The 19,731-nt window shown below is 38.7% G+C and overlaps 1 protein-coding gene across 1 annotated transcript; it reads left to right on the forward strand.

The window, feature by feature from the left end:
• The first annotated feature begins 3,099 nt into the window (after positions 1–3,099).
• Rpn11 (regulatory particle non-ATPase 11) lies at positions 3,100–4,378 on the forward strand. The gene is made up of 3 exons (XM_065233031.1): positions 3,100–3,359; positions 3,438–4,033; positions 4,092–4,378. Exons 1-3 carry the CDS (start codon positions 3,182–3,184, stop codon positions 4,251–4,253), a joined length of 936 nt encoding a protein of 311 aa, XP_065089103.1. The 5' UTR covers positions 3,100–3,181; the 3' UTR covers positions 4,254–4,378.
• Positions 4,379–19,731: the final 15,353 nt, after the last annotated feature.

Below are 19,731 nucleotides of genomic sequence, written 5' to 3' on the forward strand. Positions count from 1 at the left end.
TCCTGTTTACCTTTAGGCAGGTAAGTAAAATTTTAATGAGATGTTTGTTATCCAAATGAATAAATTTTATTATATTCTTGTTCTGCCCGATTTCAGGTTATGATTATACCTCTTCCATAAATTCCATTCGCCAAACGTTAATCCGGATCTCCTATCTAAATGTCGAGTCGGTCGTCAGGTTGAAGGGAGTTCTCCTCCGGCCAGGATCGCGATCTACATACACAGCAAAAAAAGTTGTTGAATATTACATCCAAACTGATGCAACCAGGTCAATCCATCGGTTGTGTAATATTACATTGTACGATGTACATCGATTTTTCGAACAAAATTACATCCATTGATGTAATATTGTATCTGTTTTTTGCTATTACATCATTATTTCATACATCAGCTTGAATTACGTTGATCGATATTACATTTTTTTTTGCTGTGTAGTCCGCATAGTTGCTATTTGGTGGTTTGGATGACTACACCGCAACGGAATTTGTTTTCTCCCTATGCTACTTCTAGCCACCATCGGAGTTAAACAAGCCATTTGTATGACAGAGAGAATGTAAAACCGCGAAGGCGAATCGAGTATTAAATCAGCTATGAAAGGTTAGTATTTATGACTAGCAAATCCCGTACCAAATAGCTAAACGATGTTTTTCCTCCAGGTGAAATTATCCCTATAGACGAGATGAAAATCCCATCCGCGATCGCGTCTTCAGTGTCCGGATCAAAGGAAGGAGCTGTTTTAACAAGCGAACAGCCCGGATTTGCCTATAGCTAAACGTAATGTGGAAGCCGAACGGAAACCTTTCGCTATGCTCCAATAAAAATAAAAATAATATTGTTATGTTGAAAATGATTTTATTTGGATCGATAATAATAGCTCATTTCATTTTAACTATACTAAAGTTTCTTGACAAAAGCTTGTTTCGAAACAACAATAATCCAATTTTATTTCAACACTGTCATGCTTTTCATTTGACAGTAGTACAATTCATTTTGAAAGCTTAAACTTTTTAAAGTAGTGAGGTGACTACTTTTGATTTGACAGCTTGCTGACTTTTGTTTTGAAAGCTAACCGCTTTCTACCAAAAAGAACCAACGCAAACTTTTAATTCTACCAACGGATTTTTTAATTTTAGCAACGATTATTTTTTGTGTGTACGACCACGGAACCATGACTCTGGGATTCCGTTAACAGGGGCGGCGTTGTCAATCGACTCCCGTTCCATTGGAGAACAGCACATTGGTTCGCAGACGATGAAAAATTCGTGGAAATTAATTCCTGCGAATAGAAGTGCGGCCGATTATGTGCACTGAGAACAGCTACCAAATAATGCCAAATTTATGAGAACAAGGAGCGGATTGGTGGTGGCCAGCAAGATCACAAAGGAATGACTTGCCTCTCGTGTGAAATACATTTTTGATTAAACGAATGTCAAATGTACACTTAAAACCAAAATAGTCAAAAACAAACAAAAACAACTGTCAGACTAAGTATAAGATTCTCAAATATCACACATATTAAAATATTTAATATTTCCACCATCGGTATTGATACTGATACTTGGAGCTGTCCTTCCCCTACACCGAAAATAGTTTACATGTAGCTTCCATTGGAATCGCAAATGATTTTCATCCATAAACAAAATTAATGGAATTCATCTGAATTTCACATAACATTTATGCGATCATGTTAATTTTATATGATTTTTCATATGAATTTCATTGGCCTCATAATATTTATGTGATTTGTGGTGAGATTTTCAGCTATGTGATCACATGAAAGCTATGTGAAATTCACATGGTTTTCATCCATTAGATATGTGATAAATTTTTTGAGTGTAGGTCAATACTCTGTTTGTTGATTCTAAAAACCATTTTGTTGATTCAAAAATATGTTTTGTTGAAATAGTGATACAATATGTTAGAATCAATAACAAAAGACGTTAAGCCCTGAAACAAAAATCAATTTTTCTGCGTGCAGGAAATAGTCATTAATTGATTCTTCATCGTCTGCGAACCAATGTTTAAACTTTATTCAAAAAAAAAAAATTTAATGATTAAACTGTTTTTAGAATGAGATGATTATTTTTAGAAAGAGAGTATTTATTTTTAATCATTCTATATGATTAAACTGAATTTAATGTCAAATTGATTAAGCTTCAAGCAAAATGGGAATAATTTAATTTATCAGTGTGAGAAACCTCAAAATAATGGCTTGATCAACAATAGAAAAGGGCCCATCAGCATTTGTAAACAAACCGTTACAAAGGCCATTCCTCACAAATCGAAGGCCGCTCACACAAACCAACACCATCATCGTGTAGGTACAAGTTTCCCCTATCCGATGATGGTATTGTGCCTGGTGTCGTGACCGGACCGAGGTTTCCAGCCTCGGTCACGGCTACACGAATCTCGACTGATCTGCTTCCAGTACTGCTGCTGCTCTTGCTGCTGATGCTCCTGCTGCTGATGCTCCTGCTGCTGCTGCTACTGCTGCTGTTTGGTCTCCGTTGCTTCCAAAGTTAGTTACAAGAATGACCTCTACGAGCTTAGGTAGCTCGTTTTTATACCTCCGTGCTGTGTCAGAATTTCCCCTCACTAAGCATGAGATTTTGTTCGCATCTCTCTATTATCACTTCTGCCACGCTCCACTCTAATTTAGTTTAACTCAAATTGAGTGTTTCATTACTTGACTCACCTCTCAAGTTTTTATTTATTTCATTATTATTATTCCACACCAACTCTATCTACCACACCTGGGTGGCCTTCGCTTTGTGAGTAAAGGACTTTGGGACGGTTTGTTTTCAAATGCTGATGGACTCTTTTCTATTGTTGATCCAGAATGTGTGCACAATTTTTAATTTACCGATGTCTTTTCCCTCGGCCGGTGGCGGTGTAATACCTGACCGCACCGCAGCCAACTTCACTCGCTTACTTGCACATTCACACCGATCTGTCAAACTGTCAAACAGTGCGGAACAGCAACAAGGAAAAACGCCAAAGTCATCATCATCGTTTGCAGGTTTGGATTTCTGTGAAGGTTTCGGCGGATATTTTCAATGAACAAAGTCAGCTTTCTTACAGAATAATCTGCAACATTTAGTCAACTACGTGTGTGAATTTATAGCATACTTATTTGCAATCAGTTAAAGTAAAGAAGTACACTGTTTTACTCCCCGAAAACATGGATCGTCTTCTTCGACTTGGTGGCGCTATGCCCGGTTTGACTCAAGCTCCGCCACCGACGGATGCTCCGGTTGTGGATACCGCCGAACAGGTCTACATTTCCTCGCTGGCCCTGTTGAAGATGCTGAAGCACGGACGAGCTGGTGTTCCAATGGAGGTTATGGGTCTGATGCTGGGTGAGTAGTTGATGGTTCTTTGTTTCTTGAGTACCTAGGTATAATTGTAATAATGCGTTTTTTTCTTCGAATTCACAGGAGAGTTCGTGGACGACTACACAGTCCAGGTGATTGATGTTTTCGCTATGCCACAAACCGGTACGGGTGTTTCCGTCGAAGCCGTCGATCCGGTGTTCCAGGCAAAGATGTTGGATATGTTAAAGCAAACGGGTCGGCCGGAAATGGTCGTCGGTTGGTACCATTCTCATCCAGGGTTCGGCTGCTGGCTCTCCGGTGTCGATATCAACACCCAGCAGTCGTTCGAAGCTCTATCGGAACGTGCGGTGGCCGTTGTAGTCGACCCGATCCAGTCGGTGAAAGGAAAAGTGGTGATTGATGCCTTCCGATTGATTAACCCTAACATGTTGGTTCTCGGACAGGAACCAAGACAAACGACCTCAAATTTGGGTCATTTGCAAAAGCCCTCAGTGCAGGCTCTGATCCATGGTCTGAACCGTCACTACTATTCAATCAGCATTAACTATAGGAAGAACGAGCTGGAGCAGAAAATGCTGCTGAATCTACATAAAAAGTCTTGGATGGATGGTCTGACTTTGGCCAACTATCAGGAACATTGCAGTATAAACGAGAGCACCATCAGCGAAATGTTGGAGTTAGCTAAGAATTACAATAAGGTGCATATCACACGAAATTTTCTTTTTAAATGTACGTTTAGCAATTCATGTTTTGCAGGCCCTGGAAGATGAAGAGAAGATGACACCGGAACAGTTGGCGATCAAGAATGTTGGCAAACAGGACCCGAAGAGACATCTGGAGGAGAAGGTCGACACGCTGATGTCGAACAACATTGTTCAGTGCCTGGGAGCAATGTTGGATACGATCGTATTTAAGTAAGGATCTGTTTTTCCCACTTACAATTATTGTTTGTCACCATACGCGAAGAATCGGGAATGAGGAGTTTCTCCCGGTGACAGGGTAAGGATGCCAATGAATTGTCAATCTATAAAATCTATCTGTTTCATTTTTTTCGAAAAAATATCACCGGGCAGATTCTTCCAACAAAGGTCGGTCCTATTAGGTTTTTTTTGAAGATTTGAAAAGTTTGGATCGGTATCCTTACCTAACTGTAATCGTTTACGCTCTTTGTGAAATTTGGAACTAAAAATATGCTATTTTATAGGTATGTAAGGTGAGTTTCGTTTTTCATTTCTTTATTGAGAAAATTCATGTTCAATTGGGTCTCTTGATACTTTGATGGCTTGGTCCGTAAAGACACGGCATGACGGAAGCTGCAGCTTATATATATTGCATGCCATACAATATTGCAGATTTCGCACCTCATTAGACTGCCTGTGCGGCATAACAGTTCCATTAGCATTTTTGGCGACAATGAGTTATACATTGGAATCGATTGTCAAGTACCATCACTTTACAATGTACACGAAAAGTTTCATACTTTGTTCAGAAAATATTCCGAAAAATAACAAAACTATGTTGTCCCATCCATAAGAGCCCACGGAGAAATAAAACAGCGTTTTTCTCAGCTTGCGAATGGGACAACAAACTATGCTGAAAAGGGCAGTAGACTCCTGCACTGAAAATAAGCACACAGTAATACTTTCGCACTAGTAATAACATTAAAATACATAACTTCAAACAAGTTCTATAGAGCTCGGGTAGCTTGCCAATAACCTTAAAGCTGCTACTGTTTCTCAGATAAGCCGATTTTTTTTTCTGGCCTGTGCGAAAACATAACTGAGTACTCATTTTTTTTTACAGGAGTCTAAAATGGTGCAAAATGCGCTGTACAATTATTATAAGGGAACATTCATAAATGACGCAGTATTTTAGGGGGAGGGGAAGGGATCCTAGATGTTGTGGCCAGCAATGCATTAGGCATTGAAAAATACGCTACGAGGGTGGAGGGGGGTCAAACATATGCTACGTCATTTATTGATGTTGGGCTTACCCCGAGGTTCATGTTTAAGTCCCTTACTTTATAATTTATATGTCAAAGATATTGATAACTGCTTAGATAATCGATGCACGCTTAGACATCTTGCAGACGATGCCGTGGTTTTTTTTTCTTACAAAGACCATAGCAAAATTCCCTAGATAATCTGTCCTCCTGGGCCAGAAATTATTATTATTTATCTTTATTAGGGAAGCTTTCAGCCTTGGGCTGGTTCGCCTAGGGCCAGAAATTTGGGGATCGAGTTTTCCCCGCAAAAAAACTGAATTGGTAGTGTTTACAAGGAAGCGGTTTCCAGCCCAACTGCGTCTAAATCTTTGGGGCAGAGACATTACCCAATTTTTAACCTTCAAATACCTTGGAGTCTGGATTGATTCAAAATGCACTTAGGGTACCCACATTACGTATTTGAAACTAAAGTGTCTGATCGCGCACGGTCAGGACCCTTTCCTACGTTTTGATTTGATAAATAAAAGACTATAATGATTCCGACCGTCCTGTCATGGCAGAGGCAGATGATACTGTGTTATATTTATTGCATTCGTAATTCAGAAACAGCACATTACAGAGAAACAGTAAGAACAAGTGGTGGTATTGATAAGGTTGATATAATCTACTTAGGGTCAAGGCGGTAAATGTCGCTTGCACGAACAGTGTCAACAAAGGATCAACTTTCTACGATCAATTTCAGGGACATGGTGGGGTGCTTACCCGGAAGACTTCATTAAACTATACAAAACGACTATTCTTTCAGTTCTTGAGTATGGCTCTTTTTGCTTCCTCTCGGCAAGAAAAAGCCACCTAATTAAATTGGAACGCATTCAATATCGTTGATTACGTATTGCCGTTGGCTGTATGCATTCAACATACAATATGAGCCTAGAGGTTCAAGCGGGCGTGAAACTCATGCAGAACCGTTTCTGGGAGCTCTCATTAAGAATATTGATTAAATGTAGTGTCAGTAACAACCTTGCGATTGAAAACTTGAGAGAAATGCTCGAATTGAGCTGCCAGTCTAGATTTGTCCGAATCTATCTTAATTATATGTCATCGGATATAAGCCTTCCGTGCTATAACCCCCCTCGTGTATGCTGTACTAACTACAGTTCCCCCATTGACTATGATCTCTCCATGAAACAGGCTATTCTAGGAGTTCCAGATCAACTTCGATCTATCTCAATTGAGTGTACCCCATTAGGCATAAATACTTTAGGCATACGGACGTTAGGCATACGGACGTTAGGCATAATGGACTTTAGGCATAAAGTCATTAGGCATAATGGACGTTAGGCATAATATACGTTAGGCATAATGGACGTTAGGCATTAAATTCCTTACTGCTGTGCAACTCTAGAAACCTGTTTCGAGCATGGTAAACAATGCTTAAATTAGGCTAAGCGTTGTATGTATGTATGTATGTAAGGTAGCCACCATCCTTTCAAGACTTGTCTTGTATGCAGCTCCACTTAATAGCAAGATCAATTTGAGCTACCGATATGAATTCACTATATCGCTGTATGAAGGGCCAAAAACGGAGGGGTGGACCCGTAAGCAGAGACACTTACGCGAAATCCACGGGAATTTAAGAATCTCCTTCCAACGATACGCTCCAACAAATCGAATAACACAATTCGCAATACTTATTAAGCTTCCTACTGGATGGTTTGTTAAGAAGGGCGCGTCAATCGCCCTGAAACTGTTGGAGTAGAATTCACACCACCACAATCGAATCGGTAGGATAAAGAAAATGATAGTGTTTATTCCCTCCTAGACTCCGGCTGTTAATCATACCATCGTCCAGTTTCAGTTTGAATGATACCCTGATGCTCCCTCCCAACCCAGTATTTATTTATATAATGAAAATATATGCAATGGAGAAATGAAATATATCAGAATATTAAAATATGATATAATGAAATACATTTACATGGATAATATAGTTGCTACTGCAATGAAGAAGTATTTTACATATAATAAGATGCAGCTCTATACCTCCTCAGCTCACAATGGCAGGTGGATGCAGCACTGAAATGTATAGGATATATAAGGCAATTAAATATATTTTGCTCGAATGGTACTAACAATAATGCTAAGAATTGTAATGAATAACTAACAGACGAAAAATATAATCTTATTTAATGTTGTTATTTCCTCTGCTTCATCAGCTTCATATTAATTTAGATGACTTGGTTGGGTAACTGAAATATTAAGCTAATAGTAATAGTGTATCATGCAATGTTTAATTTATATAATATATGTAGTGAAATGCAAAATATGAAAAAAAAAACAAGTTTTGTTATTTATAAATCATTGGTCGTGGTATGATTGAACTCAACTTTACATATTTAATGAATCCACAATTTAAATAAAGAATCAATTTGCTACATAATCGAAGATATTTGAGCATACATGATTTATAAAAAAAAAGTATCAATGAATAATTCTTGAAAGAGCAAAATTCTGCAACAGTAAAACAAATTAAAAACATTGGCCTAATGTATGATGATATTCAATTTATTCTCTGGGTAGTCCAAATTCTGAAAACCATAGATCATATTATATAATAATAAAATAAAATATAAATAACAATGATTTGCTATTTGATACACCTTCTGGTCCATCAGTATCTGCAGGACAACTGATATATGATATAATGAGATTTTAAATATGTGAAATAAAAATAATTTACTAGTCATGCAATATATAAAATATAATGAATGTCAAATAAACAAGTATTACAAAATACACATAAGCTCGATTTAAGTTAACCACAGTACATTTAACTGATTACAATTTTTGATATTTTATTGGAATTGAACAAACTCTTTATTATGCACCATGGAATGGTTTAACGCAATATGGAATGCTTTTAAAAATATTGGTAAACTTTAATAAAGAATCAATAGTCAGAAATATAGAGGTTATTTGGACAGTTAACAGTTTTCATGCAATTGTACTCATGCATTACAATGTTTTTGTATTTTCCTGAACGAAGGCTGATAAAAGTGAATCATTATAATATTAATTTAAAAATGTTCCATCATCGAAGAGCTGAGAATATACTTAAAGATTTAAATCAATAAATCCAGCCTAAACGGAGGACTCGTGAACACAATAAGTTCCCTCATCACTCATATTCCGAATCTGATTAAATAATTATTTACAAGTATACACATAAATATATCAACAAGTAATGTAGTTTTGTCTCCTGGAAAGGAAAAATAGAATGGTTAATTGCACTGTAAACGGTATGCATACATTAGAGAAAATCAAACAATGTCACTTTGCTTCTTCCAGTTTGTTTTGCTCCTGTTTTAAATATTTATCATTGAATATATAACAATAATATAATAGGACTCGGGATCAATTCAAACTCAAACTCCACGGCAGCGCCCCCCACACAAGAACAAGCCTCTACCACCAACGATCCTCCACACCTGGAAACAAAAACGCCACGAAAAAGCACCCATTCCCTCATTAAATTCTACTCTTACACGACGTTACTAAAAAAAAATAATAAGATTCTCTTCAATTGGTCGCGTCGCGTCCACTCAGGGCGCAGCCCAAGACGCGACTTTTCTTTTTCTAGTCACTCTGTGCACCAAAGCAATGCACATAGTAAACCCCTAACAATAGATCAGCGCCGTTCAAATCAAATTATCGTGCCCAGGACACAAAACAATTTTGTTCGAAAACACTTTTTTATGCAAGCGAACCAATCACACACGTATAAACGTCCGGGAGGCAGAGTGCCAGCGCTAATCCGGCCAATGCAGCTGAAAAATATCATAAAATAAACAGCGTAAGATTAAATTAAAATCACTTACCATAATTCCTCGTAATCCAAATAGTCCAGTAAACGTCACTTACCCTAGATACTCAATTCGCTTCCATTCCATACATTCATTCTCACGTTTTTCACTTTCCCATACAGAAAACTCGCAGTCATACAATCACACAGAATGCCTTATATCTGTATTCCTAAGCTCCAGCCTAGATAAGTTGGTTCCACTGAGAGTGTTCTCTTTGTCTGATACACGTACTTCCCCTCTCGTTATCTCGGCCCTTTCCGCTCCAGAATCTCTACGCAGCGCAAGCACCGCTAGAACCATTCGAACACTGCTTTTTTTTTACTCTCTTTTTTACCACTGCACACGCCAAATAACAGCGCCTTCCAAGTAACCATGGATCAATCACACTACCACTGTGAGCATATTTTTCTTTTCTGTGTTATTCTTACTATTTCGACCCTCCTCGCACTACGGAAACTTCTTGGCCTGAGCACTCTTTTCTGTATTGGTGGAAACGATTTTTTCGTTCATTCGCTTCCTCCACACTTCACTTGCTGTAGATTTTACACTCTCTATTCGTGTGTGTGCGTATGAACGTTGTAAATCACTCACTTCGTTTTTTCCTATTTTCCCCTCCTTTGAGATAATTCTATCGCCGTCAAAATGGCGCCCGAAAATTTTTGAAAATTTCACCAATTTGTAGCAAAATAAACACTTGACAGGTTATCCACTGCTGCCTTCTTCCGTCAAGAAGGAAATTTTGCCTCCCTACATATTCTTTGAGCCACTGGGTGGCACCAACCAGAGACCTCACAAAAAAGAAAAAACGTGCATAAGTACGCTCGTTTCCGCACTGTGCAACACTTTTATTTTTTCAATTACTGGCCGTGAATTAAATTTCTTCCTCGCTGTGGTAGCAAGACACTTCCACTTCTTCTGCAATAAAATTTTGCCAATTTTCACCAAATAGCACTGTTTTCACTTGATTGAACCCGGCGAAATCGTAATGTTCAAAAGAGATTTCCCGATGCGTTCGCGTTGCTCAACTACCAGACACCGAATGATGCTTAAATTAGGCTAAAAAAATGATACAAGTTAAACAAACATAGTTTATTTAATAAGCACAGTTTGGAATCCATTATTTATCATTTCAAAAGTGACGTAGCTACATATTTACTTAGATCCAAGATTAGTAGCGATAGTGGTTAAGTAATCTGGCAATGAAAACTCAGCACAGTTTTGAACTATATCTTGAAATCAATCGCATCTAGAAATACAAAAATCACACGTTTGTTGTAATATATTCTTACACACATATTGCAATTGTCAAAGAAGAAAAGGTTTTCCTCAAAGAACAGCTCATGAAATAAAGAATGGTGAATTCTGTGATTTTTTATTCAATAACAAAAAAAAACAGATAAGGTTTTCATTTTCTTTATTAAATAAGGTTGAATAAAATATGATGCCAAAGAACAGCTCATGAAGTGAAGAATGGTAAATTCTGTGGTTTTTCATTCAATAGCAAAAAAAAACATACCTGCTGCTTCCAGGATTCCCTGCCATACTTTTCGATACGACGATTCTGTTTTTGTTAAAATCAGAATGAAAACTAGCGGAACTGTCTGCTGATGTGAGGGAGCGATACTTCCATGAACAGTGACGAGTTGCCGAAACAAACAAGGAACTGTGGCAAACGTATCAACTTTGCCTGTCCAAGACGTCGCAAGTTTTCATGAGTTCCAAAAATTAAGGCTCTTTCATTATTGTCACCGAAGTCAGCAATCATCCTTCTGGAATTCATCGGGTATATTATGCCTAACGTCCATTATGCCTAACGTCATTTATGCCCAACGTCCATTATGCCTAACGTCCGTATGCCTAACGTCGTGTACCCATCTCAATTCCCCGTATTTTTGCTGAAAAGTACCAACAAGTCAATTGCAATAGAAGATTTTTCACTGATGGATCACGCATTGATGGATTCACTGGCTTCGGCGACTTCAATGAATACTTAAGGAACATTTTGCAGCAATCAACTTCGCATTGGGGATGATTTTCGACATGCCCACAGACCATTACTTCATCTTCTCGGATTGTCTCAGTTCGATCGTGGCTATTCGGTCGATGAAACAAGGTAGGTACTCACCTTATTTCCTTTCAAAGGTAAGGGAGCAGATGAGTTTGCTGGTCGAAAGATCATATAGGATTACCTTTGTATGGGTCCCCTCACATTGCTCAATCCCAGACAATGAGAAGGCGGATTATCTCGCAAAGGTGGGCGCACAACAGGGTGAGATTTATGAGAATTTCACATGATGAATTTTTTCCATTAGTACGTCCAGTGCGCAAAACAGTCAGGTTCATTGAGTCATTTTGATATCTGGATCAACAATAGAAAAGGGCCCATCAGCATTTGTAAACAAACCGTTCCAAAGCCCTTTACTCACAAAGCGAAGGCCACCCACGCAAACCAACACCATCATCGGATAGGGGAAACTTCTACCTACACGATGATGATGTTGGTTTGTGTGGACGGCCTTCGATTTGTGAGGAATGGGCTTTGGAACGGTTTGTTTACAAATGCTGATGAGCCCTTTTCTATTGTTGATCATTATGAATATGAACTGCCATCAGCCTCATCATTCACTGCCTCGTGAGAGTCTGAATGATTGAGAGGTAAACGAGTCACTGACAGCCGAGCACTCAGTCAGTAGCTTAGTCAACACGTTTATTCTGCCGTGATGGTACCCAATATTTGTTTTGAATGACTGAGCGTACATTTTCTATGGAAAAATGACTCAATTACATGCTGTGTGAGCGAAGGCAAACGGTTTTTTTAAAACTTTATTTAGAGAAGCGGTGTGCGTCGCCTGCTCGTGAGTGACTGAATGTTTTTGTTGGCTCTTTCATTGCCTCATCCTTTACCGTTTGGTACAAACGGTCTGCACAGGATTGAATAGTGCAGTGCTTTCACACTCAGCCTAGGCAGTCAATAATTTTACGATCTGAGTACGTCAGAGTTCTCTTCTAAATTGGCAAAACTAGAGTCGGCAAAACTAGAGTCGGTGTATATAGCCAAGAGTGAAGCCAAGTCTATCTATTGAACTGTCAAACCGGCTACCTATCGTGCAAAGTAAACAAACATTACGATGCTATGAAAGGTCTACGAAAGGTATTGCAATAAAATATAAAATATAATTGAATAAATGATCATAAACACGCAGTGAGCATTAAATTGTCATGGGATACGTTTGTAAACAATCAGTAATGAGAATTTATACTATTTTTTGTGAAGACAATTGGAAAAAATCACTGATAATAATGATTTACAACAGCCGCTATTTTTTTTTCACGCTAGAAGTCATTTGAAGTTGATGTAGAAGTCCTCTGTTGCCAAGTGAAAAGAAAGAGAATCTTTCGAAAACCGTGATGCGAGTTAAACTGTTTTTCTCTTGGCGTGACTCATTATACACCGACTCTAGGCAAAACTATTGGACAAGTAATTCTCTTGGGCGGTGGTTACATTGCATTACTCCACATGTTTCTTCGAGAGCGTGGTTCAAAGGTCTGGATGTAAGTCGGGGATTGATTCGCGTGATGTCAAGACTTATGTCCAACCTCTACACGCTAGACGCACATCTCTACAGAATAAACCTCGTTGACAGCAATATACCGTGCAGAACCGGTTGTGATGACATCGATCATGCAGTTTGGCATTGTCCGGGTAATGACGCCTCCAGAGCACGACTATTGGATACCCTAGTGGCCCGAGGTAGACAACCCTTCCATGAAGTAAGATATGTATTGGGAACCCGTGATCTTCCCTACATGCAGGTGATCTACGAATTCCTTTGTTTGTCTGATGTTAGAGTTTGATGTGACCATCCCCTCCTTTCCACACATTTTCCAGCCATTGTGTCCGTCTTATTATCCACCTGTTTCTGTGCTACTTGCCCCTGCCCAGCCAGGATTTGGTCAACCGTCCGAGAGTAGTATCTGAAGGAGGCTTCAAAAACCTGTTTCCTACCTAGTTCCTTCCAATCGAAATTGTTACCCATTAACCTCGAGCCCGCCACGAGTAATTGGTACCTAATACCCCTAATAAACAAATACCATAAACGAACTGTATCCCGGATGGGTAAACTATCCCACAAATGGTTTGGATGATACCCTGAACACGTCGTTAAGCTCTCTTTTATGGTTATTTTTATTAGGGACTAACCTAGATTTACTGCTGCTTAAAATGTTAACTAAAATTTTTCGGATTTTTGGCTCCGCAAAGTGTCACACACGACTGAGCCTAGTAAATAAATGAACTAGCTAAAAAATATTGATGTTTCCTTACGAATTCAACGGATTTCCCAGCCAATGAGAAGGCGGACTCTCTCGCAAAGGTTGGTACGCAGGAAGACAAATTGTATGACAGGCAAATTTCATACGATGAATTTTACCATTTAGTGCGTACCCTTTTGAGTTCTCAAACCGATTGGGATACTGGCAATCTTGGACGGTGGTTTATTCATTGTTAATTCAAAATGTATTATAATCCTAATGTTTCTCCGAAAGCGTTTTTTAATGGCTTGGGCTTAAGTCGTGACTTCATTCATGTTCAACCAATACTCGCTAGATACGCATCTCCATAGAACAAACCTCGTGGACAGCAACATCTTTCGATGTGGAAACGGTTACGATGACATCGATCATGCAGTTTGGCAATGTACGGATACTGACTCCGCCAGAGTGCGACGTTTGAATACCCTTGAGGCCCAAGAAAGAAAACCCTATATCCCTGTCAGAGACGTGTTGTGAACCCGCGATCTGTGCTATATGCTGTCGATTTATGTGTTTCTTCAAATGTCTAGCATAAGAATTTAAATCCTTTGTCTTTGTCACTCTTTATTAGTTTTTGTTTGTATTGAGCCCCCTGGCTCGATGAGTCTCATTGTCTGGTCTTCATACCCGGTCGAACTGCAGACGAATCTAAAACCGTACTACCGTTCATACTGGCGACAACGCTCTGATGACACAACGAAACCCATCCCCCAAGTTTCTCCCGTGATCCAATTCTTCGACTCTATACCCCTCTAACGTCGGGAAAGCCACGAGTATTCGGCACAACTCCTAAATAGACATAAAATCAGTGAATTTTGTTACAAACAATAAACAATTTATTATCGGCTCCGTAAATCTAACGCGCTTGAGCCTTCCAAATAAACGAACTAGATATACAAAGACAACGAAGCTAACGTAAATAACGCAGTTTATGGACACCCCCAAAACAAAACTAAAATTTGAGGGAGATTCAACGTGTGTTTGATCACGTACCTAATTATAAAAAGCCACTCCACAGGCGAATCTTTGAGCTAAACTGAGAAGTGTGTTGCATACTTTTCAGGCGCATTTTTGTATATACGGCCTATGAGATCGACCCAAATTTAAATGGTAAAAGATGCAGGAATTCAGCGCATTTATTCGTAATCTACATTAAAAATGGAACCGAAATCCAAATATTGTAGTTCCGATGGAACCACTCGAGCGCGTGGCAAATTCGTTCAGCTTCTTGATGGGTTTCCGAGTGACTCCAGGATGTTCACAAGCGGCAGTCATCGTCGAATCCAGTTCCTCCAGACTGTAGAAATTGAACATGATCAACGAGTGCAGCCACTGGAGATCTCGTGTCGTTGCCAGCTCCATCTAGAATGATTTCAGTAAGACTTCAGTGCAACCTGGGACGGAGATCCGGATTTAGGGAGTTTTGTGAAACTATTTTCACTATTGGTACACCGATTCGACTCTATTTGCCAGCGTTTGAAGTACAGTGGCTTTCTACACGGCCAATGAGAACAACCCAAATTTGAGTTTAGTTCACTTATAATCGCCAAAGTGTAGGAACTCAGCGATGAGTAAATTTGCCTCATGTTTTTTCTGTGGCAAACCTCAAAAATCTGCCGGAAAATGAGGAAAATTGACGAAAATTTTACTCAGTCTAGAAGTAGTACCAATAGACTGAGTCAATCCAATCTTTACGTTTCTCATATAAGGGATTGGAATTGACCAAACCTGGGAAAACCTGGAAAACCCTTGAACAAAATGAGGAAAGTTTACTCTAACTAAACTAAAATTTGGGTTGTTCTCATTCGCCGTGTACGTAATTCTTGGTTACAAAATTAGGTTGAAATCTGGGCACTGCGGAGTCGATCGATTTTATTTTTCAAGCCAATGGAAAACAGTGGATTCCTGCCAAAAGTGTTCAAGCTCTCATGCAAGGTTGCAAAGACTCATTTCAGCTAAAATAATGTTTTTCGGAATAATGAAACCAAAAGTATGGTATGATGGCATGTTTTACTTGTAACTTACAAGAAGAGGTTACAAAGTATGCGTTGGAAACATAAAATCTGTAAATTTTGCTTTCTATGAGTCACAATCAGCGATTTGCTGATCGCTGAGTGAGTGAGTGAGTGAGTGAGTGAGTGAGTTTGTGAAAAATCGCTGACTGTGACTCTCATGAAGTGAAATAAACAGGTTTAATATGTCAAACACATTCTTTGCAACCTCTTCTTGTATCCTACCAATTCAAAATTTGATCATGGCATCTAATTATTTCATAATTTAGAAAAACATTGTTTTAGCTGAAATGAGTCTTTGCAACCTTGCTCTCATGAATTTAAGAATGTTTATTTATACACAATGTGTATTACACATGTTTTGCAAAAGTTTATAGTATATGCACAGAAAACAGACATAGCACTCGCAAGTTGTTCATCGAACAAGCATTTAACGGACAATTTAAAAGTATCGTAGTTGGTAGTACCAACAATCAATACGAAACTAACGATTTTAAATTGGCTCACCACTTTAGTAGCCTATTGGTCCCAAGCAAACGATTAACGTACCCTATTCTAGTTGAAATTCTATTACTACACTATGTTTGTTTTGATTCGCTATGAAAGTTTGACAGATAACATCAGGGGTGTGTGGATTCATGCAGAACATGCAGGGGTGAGTGAAATAGCTTGGGACTGCTTGGGACCGTTGTTCTGGTACTGAGTGAGCCAAAAATAATAATGATTTTCTTCGGGACCCAGTGGTCTTAGAGTTACCTCTATGGTAGTACCGCCACCTGTGGCGTGCATAGTCAATTCCCTTGCGTTTGATGTTTACACACTACCGCCATCTGTTCAGCGTAGTGCCCACCACAGTATACTCAACAGATGGCGGTAATGTTTTAGCGACGATGTTTTACAGTGATAAATATTCAATATGTTAAGTCTGTTTGTCTGTGGTATATGATCCAAAGTGTTATATTGAAACAGGTGGCATTTTTTCAGTGGTAGTGAAATCGAATTTTCAAGGCAAACAAAGCATCCCGACTAGACATTTATACATAGATGATGCTGATGATGATGATGGTCCCACCTCTTACCCCTACAAAGGTTTGAGCTGAACGATTTATCTTTAAGACTAGGTAAGCAAACAAAATTGAACTGGTTATATTTACAGATATAAATTCCCTCTAGAGTTTACAGTTGCTTCATAGCGATATAAATGTGGAAAAGCTCAGGCAATCACCTCTAAGTTCGCCTTTTTGTCCACCTAAAATATTCATAAGTATTACAAGCGATCAAGAGTTAATAAACAATCAACAAAGCATCCTATTACCAAACGGTGGAAACTAGCGATTTTAAATTGGCTCACTACTTGACTAGCCTATTGGTCTCAAGCAAATCGACTAACGTACTCCATTATACTCGAAATTCTAGTACTACACTAAGTTTGTTTTGATTAGCTATGAAAGTTTGACAGATGAAATGAGGGGTTCGTGGATTTTCCTATGTTTCGAGGGGTGTATTGATTAGCTTGGGACCGAAGAGAGTACCAGAGCTGAGCCAAAAAGTTGAGCTCGTTTCTTCAAGACCTTCTAGTCTTATACCCCGTTCACATTACACCCAACTAACAATTTTAGCTGCAGATAAGCTTATACAGCCAAAATTTGCCTTATGCAGCTAATTTTTGCTTGTATAAGCTGGTCGGCAGCTAAAATTGTTTGTTGGGCAGCGTATATCATGTGATATACGCTGTCTTGCAATGAGCACTCATACATCTAGTTTTCACTGGAAATCCTATGTATGAGTGCTCATTGGAAGACAGCCTATATTACGTGATATACACACCCAATTTTTGTTGCCGTAAACCAGCAAAATTTTGCTGGATTTTGCCGAGCTGGAAGTTCAGCAATCCGTCCAGCAAAATAATTTTGCTGGATGACCAGTAAAATGGTCTGTCAATAAAGTGACAGCATATTGCTGAAAAACCAGCAGAATTAGGAGGAGCAATTATTTTACAGCGGAAAGGATGATTTTTTTTATGGTTTGGAATTCAATGTGTGCTACAATCATTCAAAATAACTTTATTTATTCTAAGCTAGTTGTGTTTGGTACCATGTAAGTATTTGATACACAAATTTTGTTAATAGTTTCTATACAATATGTAAACGCATCCCTGATCCGGTGATGTTGCGATTTTGTTTCGAGCTGCAAGCATAGTGAAAAAATATATATTTTATTCGGTTAAACGTTAAAAATGTTACACTTACTTGTTGGTGAATCAGAAAACATTATTTTCATGAGAAAAATAATGCTATAATGTAGCAAATTTACTGCAAATATTGTAGTCAGCAATCAACCATTCTATGGGAGAAATTGAGTTTTCAAGCACTGACATTTCATTTGACAGATTGAATATAATTTACTGAGTATCCAGCAAATTATTTCATATTGCTGGATGGTCAATGAAATTTTGGTTTTGCTGGAACCAGTTCAGCAATTAATTTTGCTGGAACTAGAATCTAAATTTTGGTGTGTAGGCTGTAATGTGAACGGGGTATGAGAGTTACCTCTATGCTATTACTCTAGCGCAATCTGAAGCTATCATAATTTTCAGCAATGTCAGGAATGCTCACGAACCCCCGACATATGCCAGAAAACTTACTACAAAAGGGTGTATTCGATAAAAATGGCACACCGAAAACTTTTGAACCATATGAGTAAAAAACCTGAAAATTAGAGTAAATCTTATTCATAGTGTATTGTTTACATCTGTAAAGTTTCATAGTTATTCTTACAGTAGTTCCAGTCATGTCGTCGTTACAAGAAATTGTCCGTGAAAAAATTGTGTGCACTTACAATCAAAATCCAGACGCGTCCCACCGATGGATCGCTCAAAAGCTTGGAATTGCAAATACAACTGTGTCTCGTGTGATAAGAACCTTCAAGGAGCGTCTGAGTGGCCCAAGGAAGGAAGGAAGTGGTCGTAAAAGTGGTTCAATGGACAGTAAAATCATAGAGGTAACTCTAAGACCAGAAGGTCCCGAAGAAACGTGCTCAACTTTTTGGCTCATTTCTGGTACTATCTTCGGTCCCAAGCTAATCGATGAACCCCTCGAAACATAGGAAAATCCACGAACCCCTCACTTTATCTGTCAAATTGTCAAAGCAAATCAAAACAAACATTGTGTAGTAGTAGAATTTCGACCAGAATGGGATACGTTAATCGATTTGCTTGGGACCAATAGGCTAGTCAAGTAGTGAGCTTTGTCTAGTCAAGTAGTCAAGGTTGGTAAAATGGCCAGGAATGTTGTGCAACCGTTCAAGAACCATCCAAATATGTCAATTTGAGATGTCGCTAAAAAGTCCAAGGTGTCAGTCGGTTTTGTGCAGAAAACCATGAAGCGTGTTGGGTTGTTTACAAGGTGCAAAAATCCTCAAACCGGAATGAAAAGCAAAACATCACTGCGAAAACCCGCGGCCGGAAACTTTACACGAAGTTGCTCACCAAATCGTGTTGTACCGTGATGGATGACGAAACTTACGTCAAGGCCGACTTCCGTCAACATCCTGGGCAAGAATATTTCGATGAATAAGTTCGATGTTCCGGAGGATGTTGGAAAAAATAAATTATCGAAATTTGCAAAGAAGTTCCTGATCAGGCAGGCAATTTGCGGATGTGGTGAAATAAGCGCTCCCTTCATCACTTCCGGAACAATCATCAGTGTGATTTACACGGAAGAGTGCCTTAAGAAGCGTCTCTTGCCATTTATAAGGAGGCACAAAGGATCAACTCTGTTTTGGTCTGATATAGCATCCTGCCACTACGCTCGAAACGTGTTGGAGCTAACGGAGTCAATTTTGTGCCAAAATATATGAACCCACCAAATTCACCGGAACTTCGCCCAATTGAAAAATTCTGTTCAATTATGAAGACGAAAGTTCGCAAACATCCCAAAGCTATAAAAGCAGAGCTGGAGTTGTAGAAAATTTGGGTAAAAACATCAAAAACCCTGGGAAAATCAGTTATACTATATATGATGGGTGGAGTGAAAATGAAGATGCGGAAATTCGGGATACGAAGTTGAATAAAACAAATTTTGTAAATGATAACTCATTAGCAGTTTTTCATTCCTTGAAAATTTCAAGAAAATTCGATAATCGGTATCATTTTGGTGAGTAAATATGTGTGTTCCTTTTTTATCGAATACACCCTTCAACTCAAGGTATCTTCCAAATAAGCTTCAAAATTGCATTTTTGTTTCATAAATTTTTAAATTCAGTCC

The sequence above is a fragment of the Ochlerotatus camptorhynchus genome, unplaced genomic scaffold (genome assembly GCF_037179485.1).
Source record: "Ochlerotatus camptorhynchus isolate MF236.1 unplaced genomic scaffold, CSIRO-AGI_Acam_v1.1 ptg000036l, whole genome shotgun sequence".
NCBI classification, from domain to species: Eukaryota; Metazoa; Arthropoda; class Insecta; order Diptera; family Culicidae; genus Ochlerotatus; species Ochlerotatus camptorhynchus.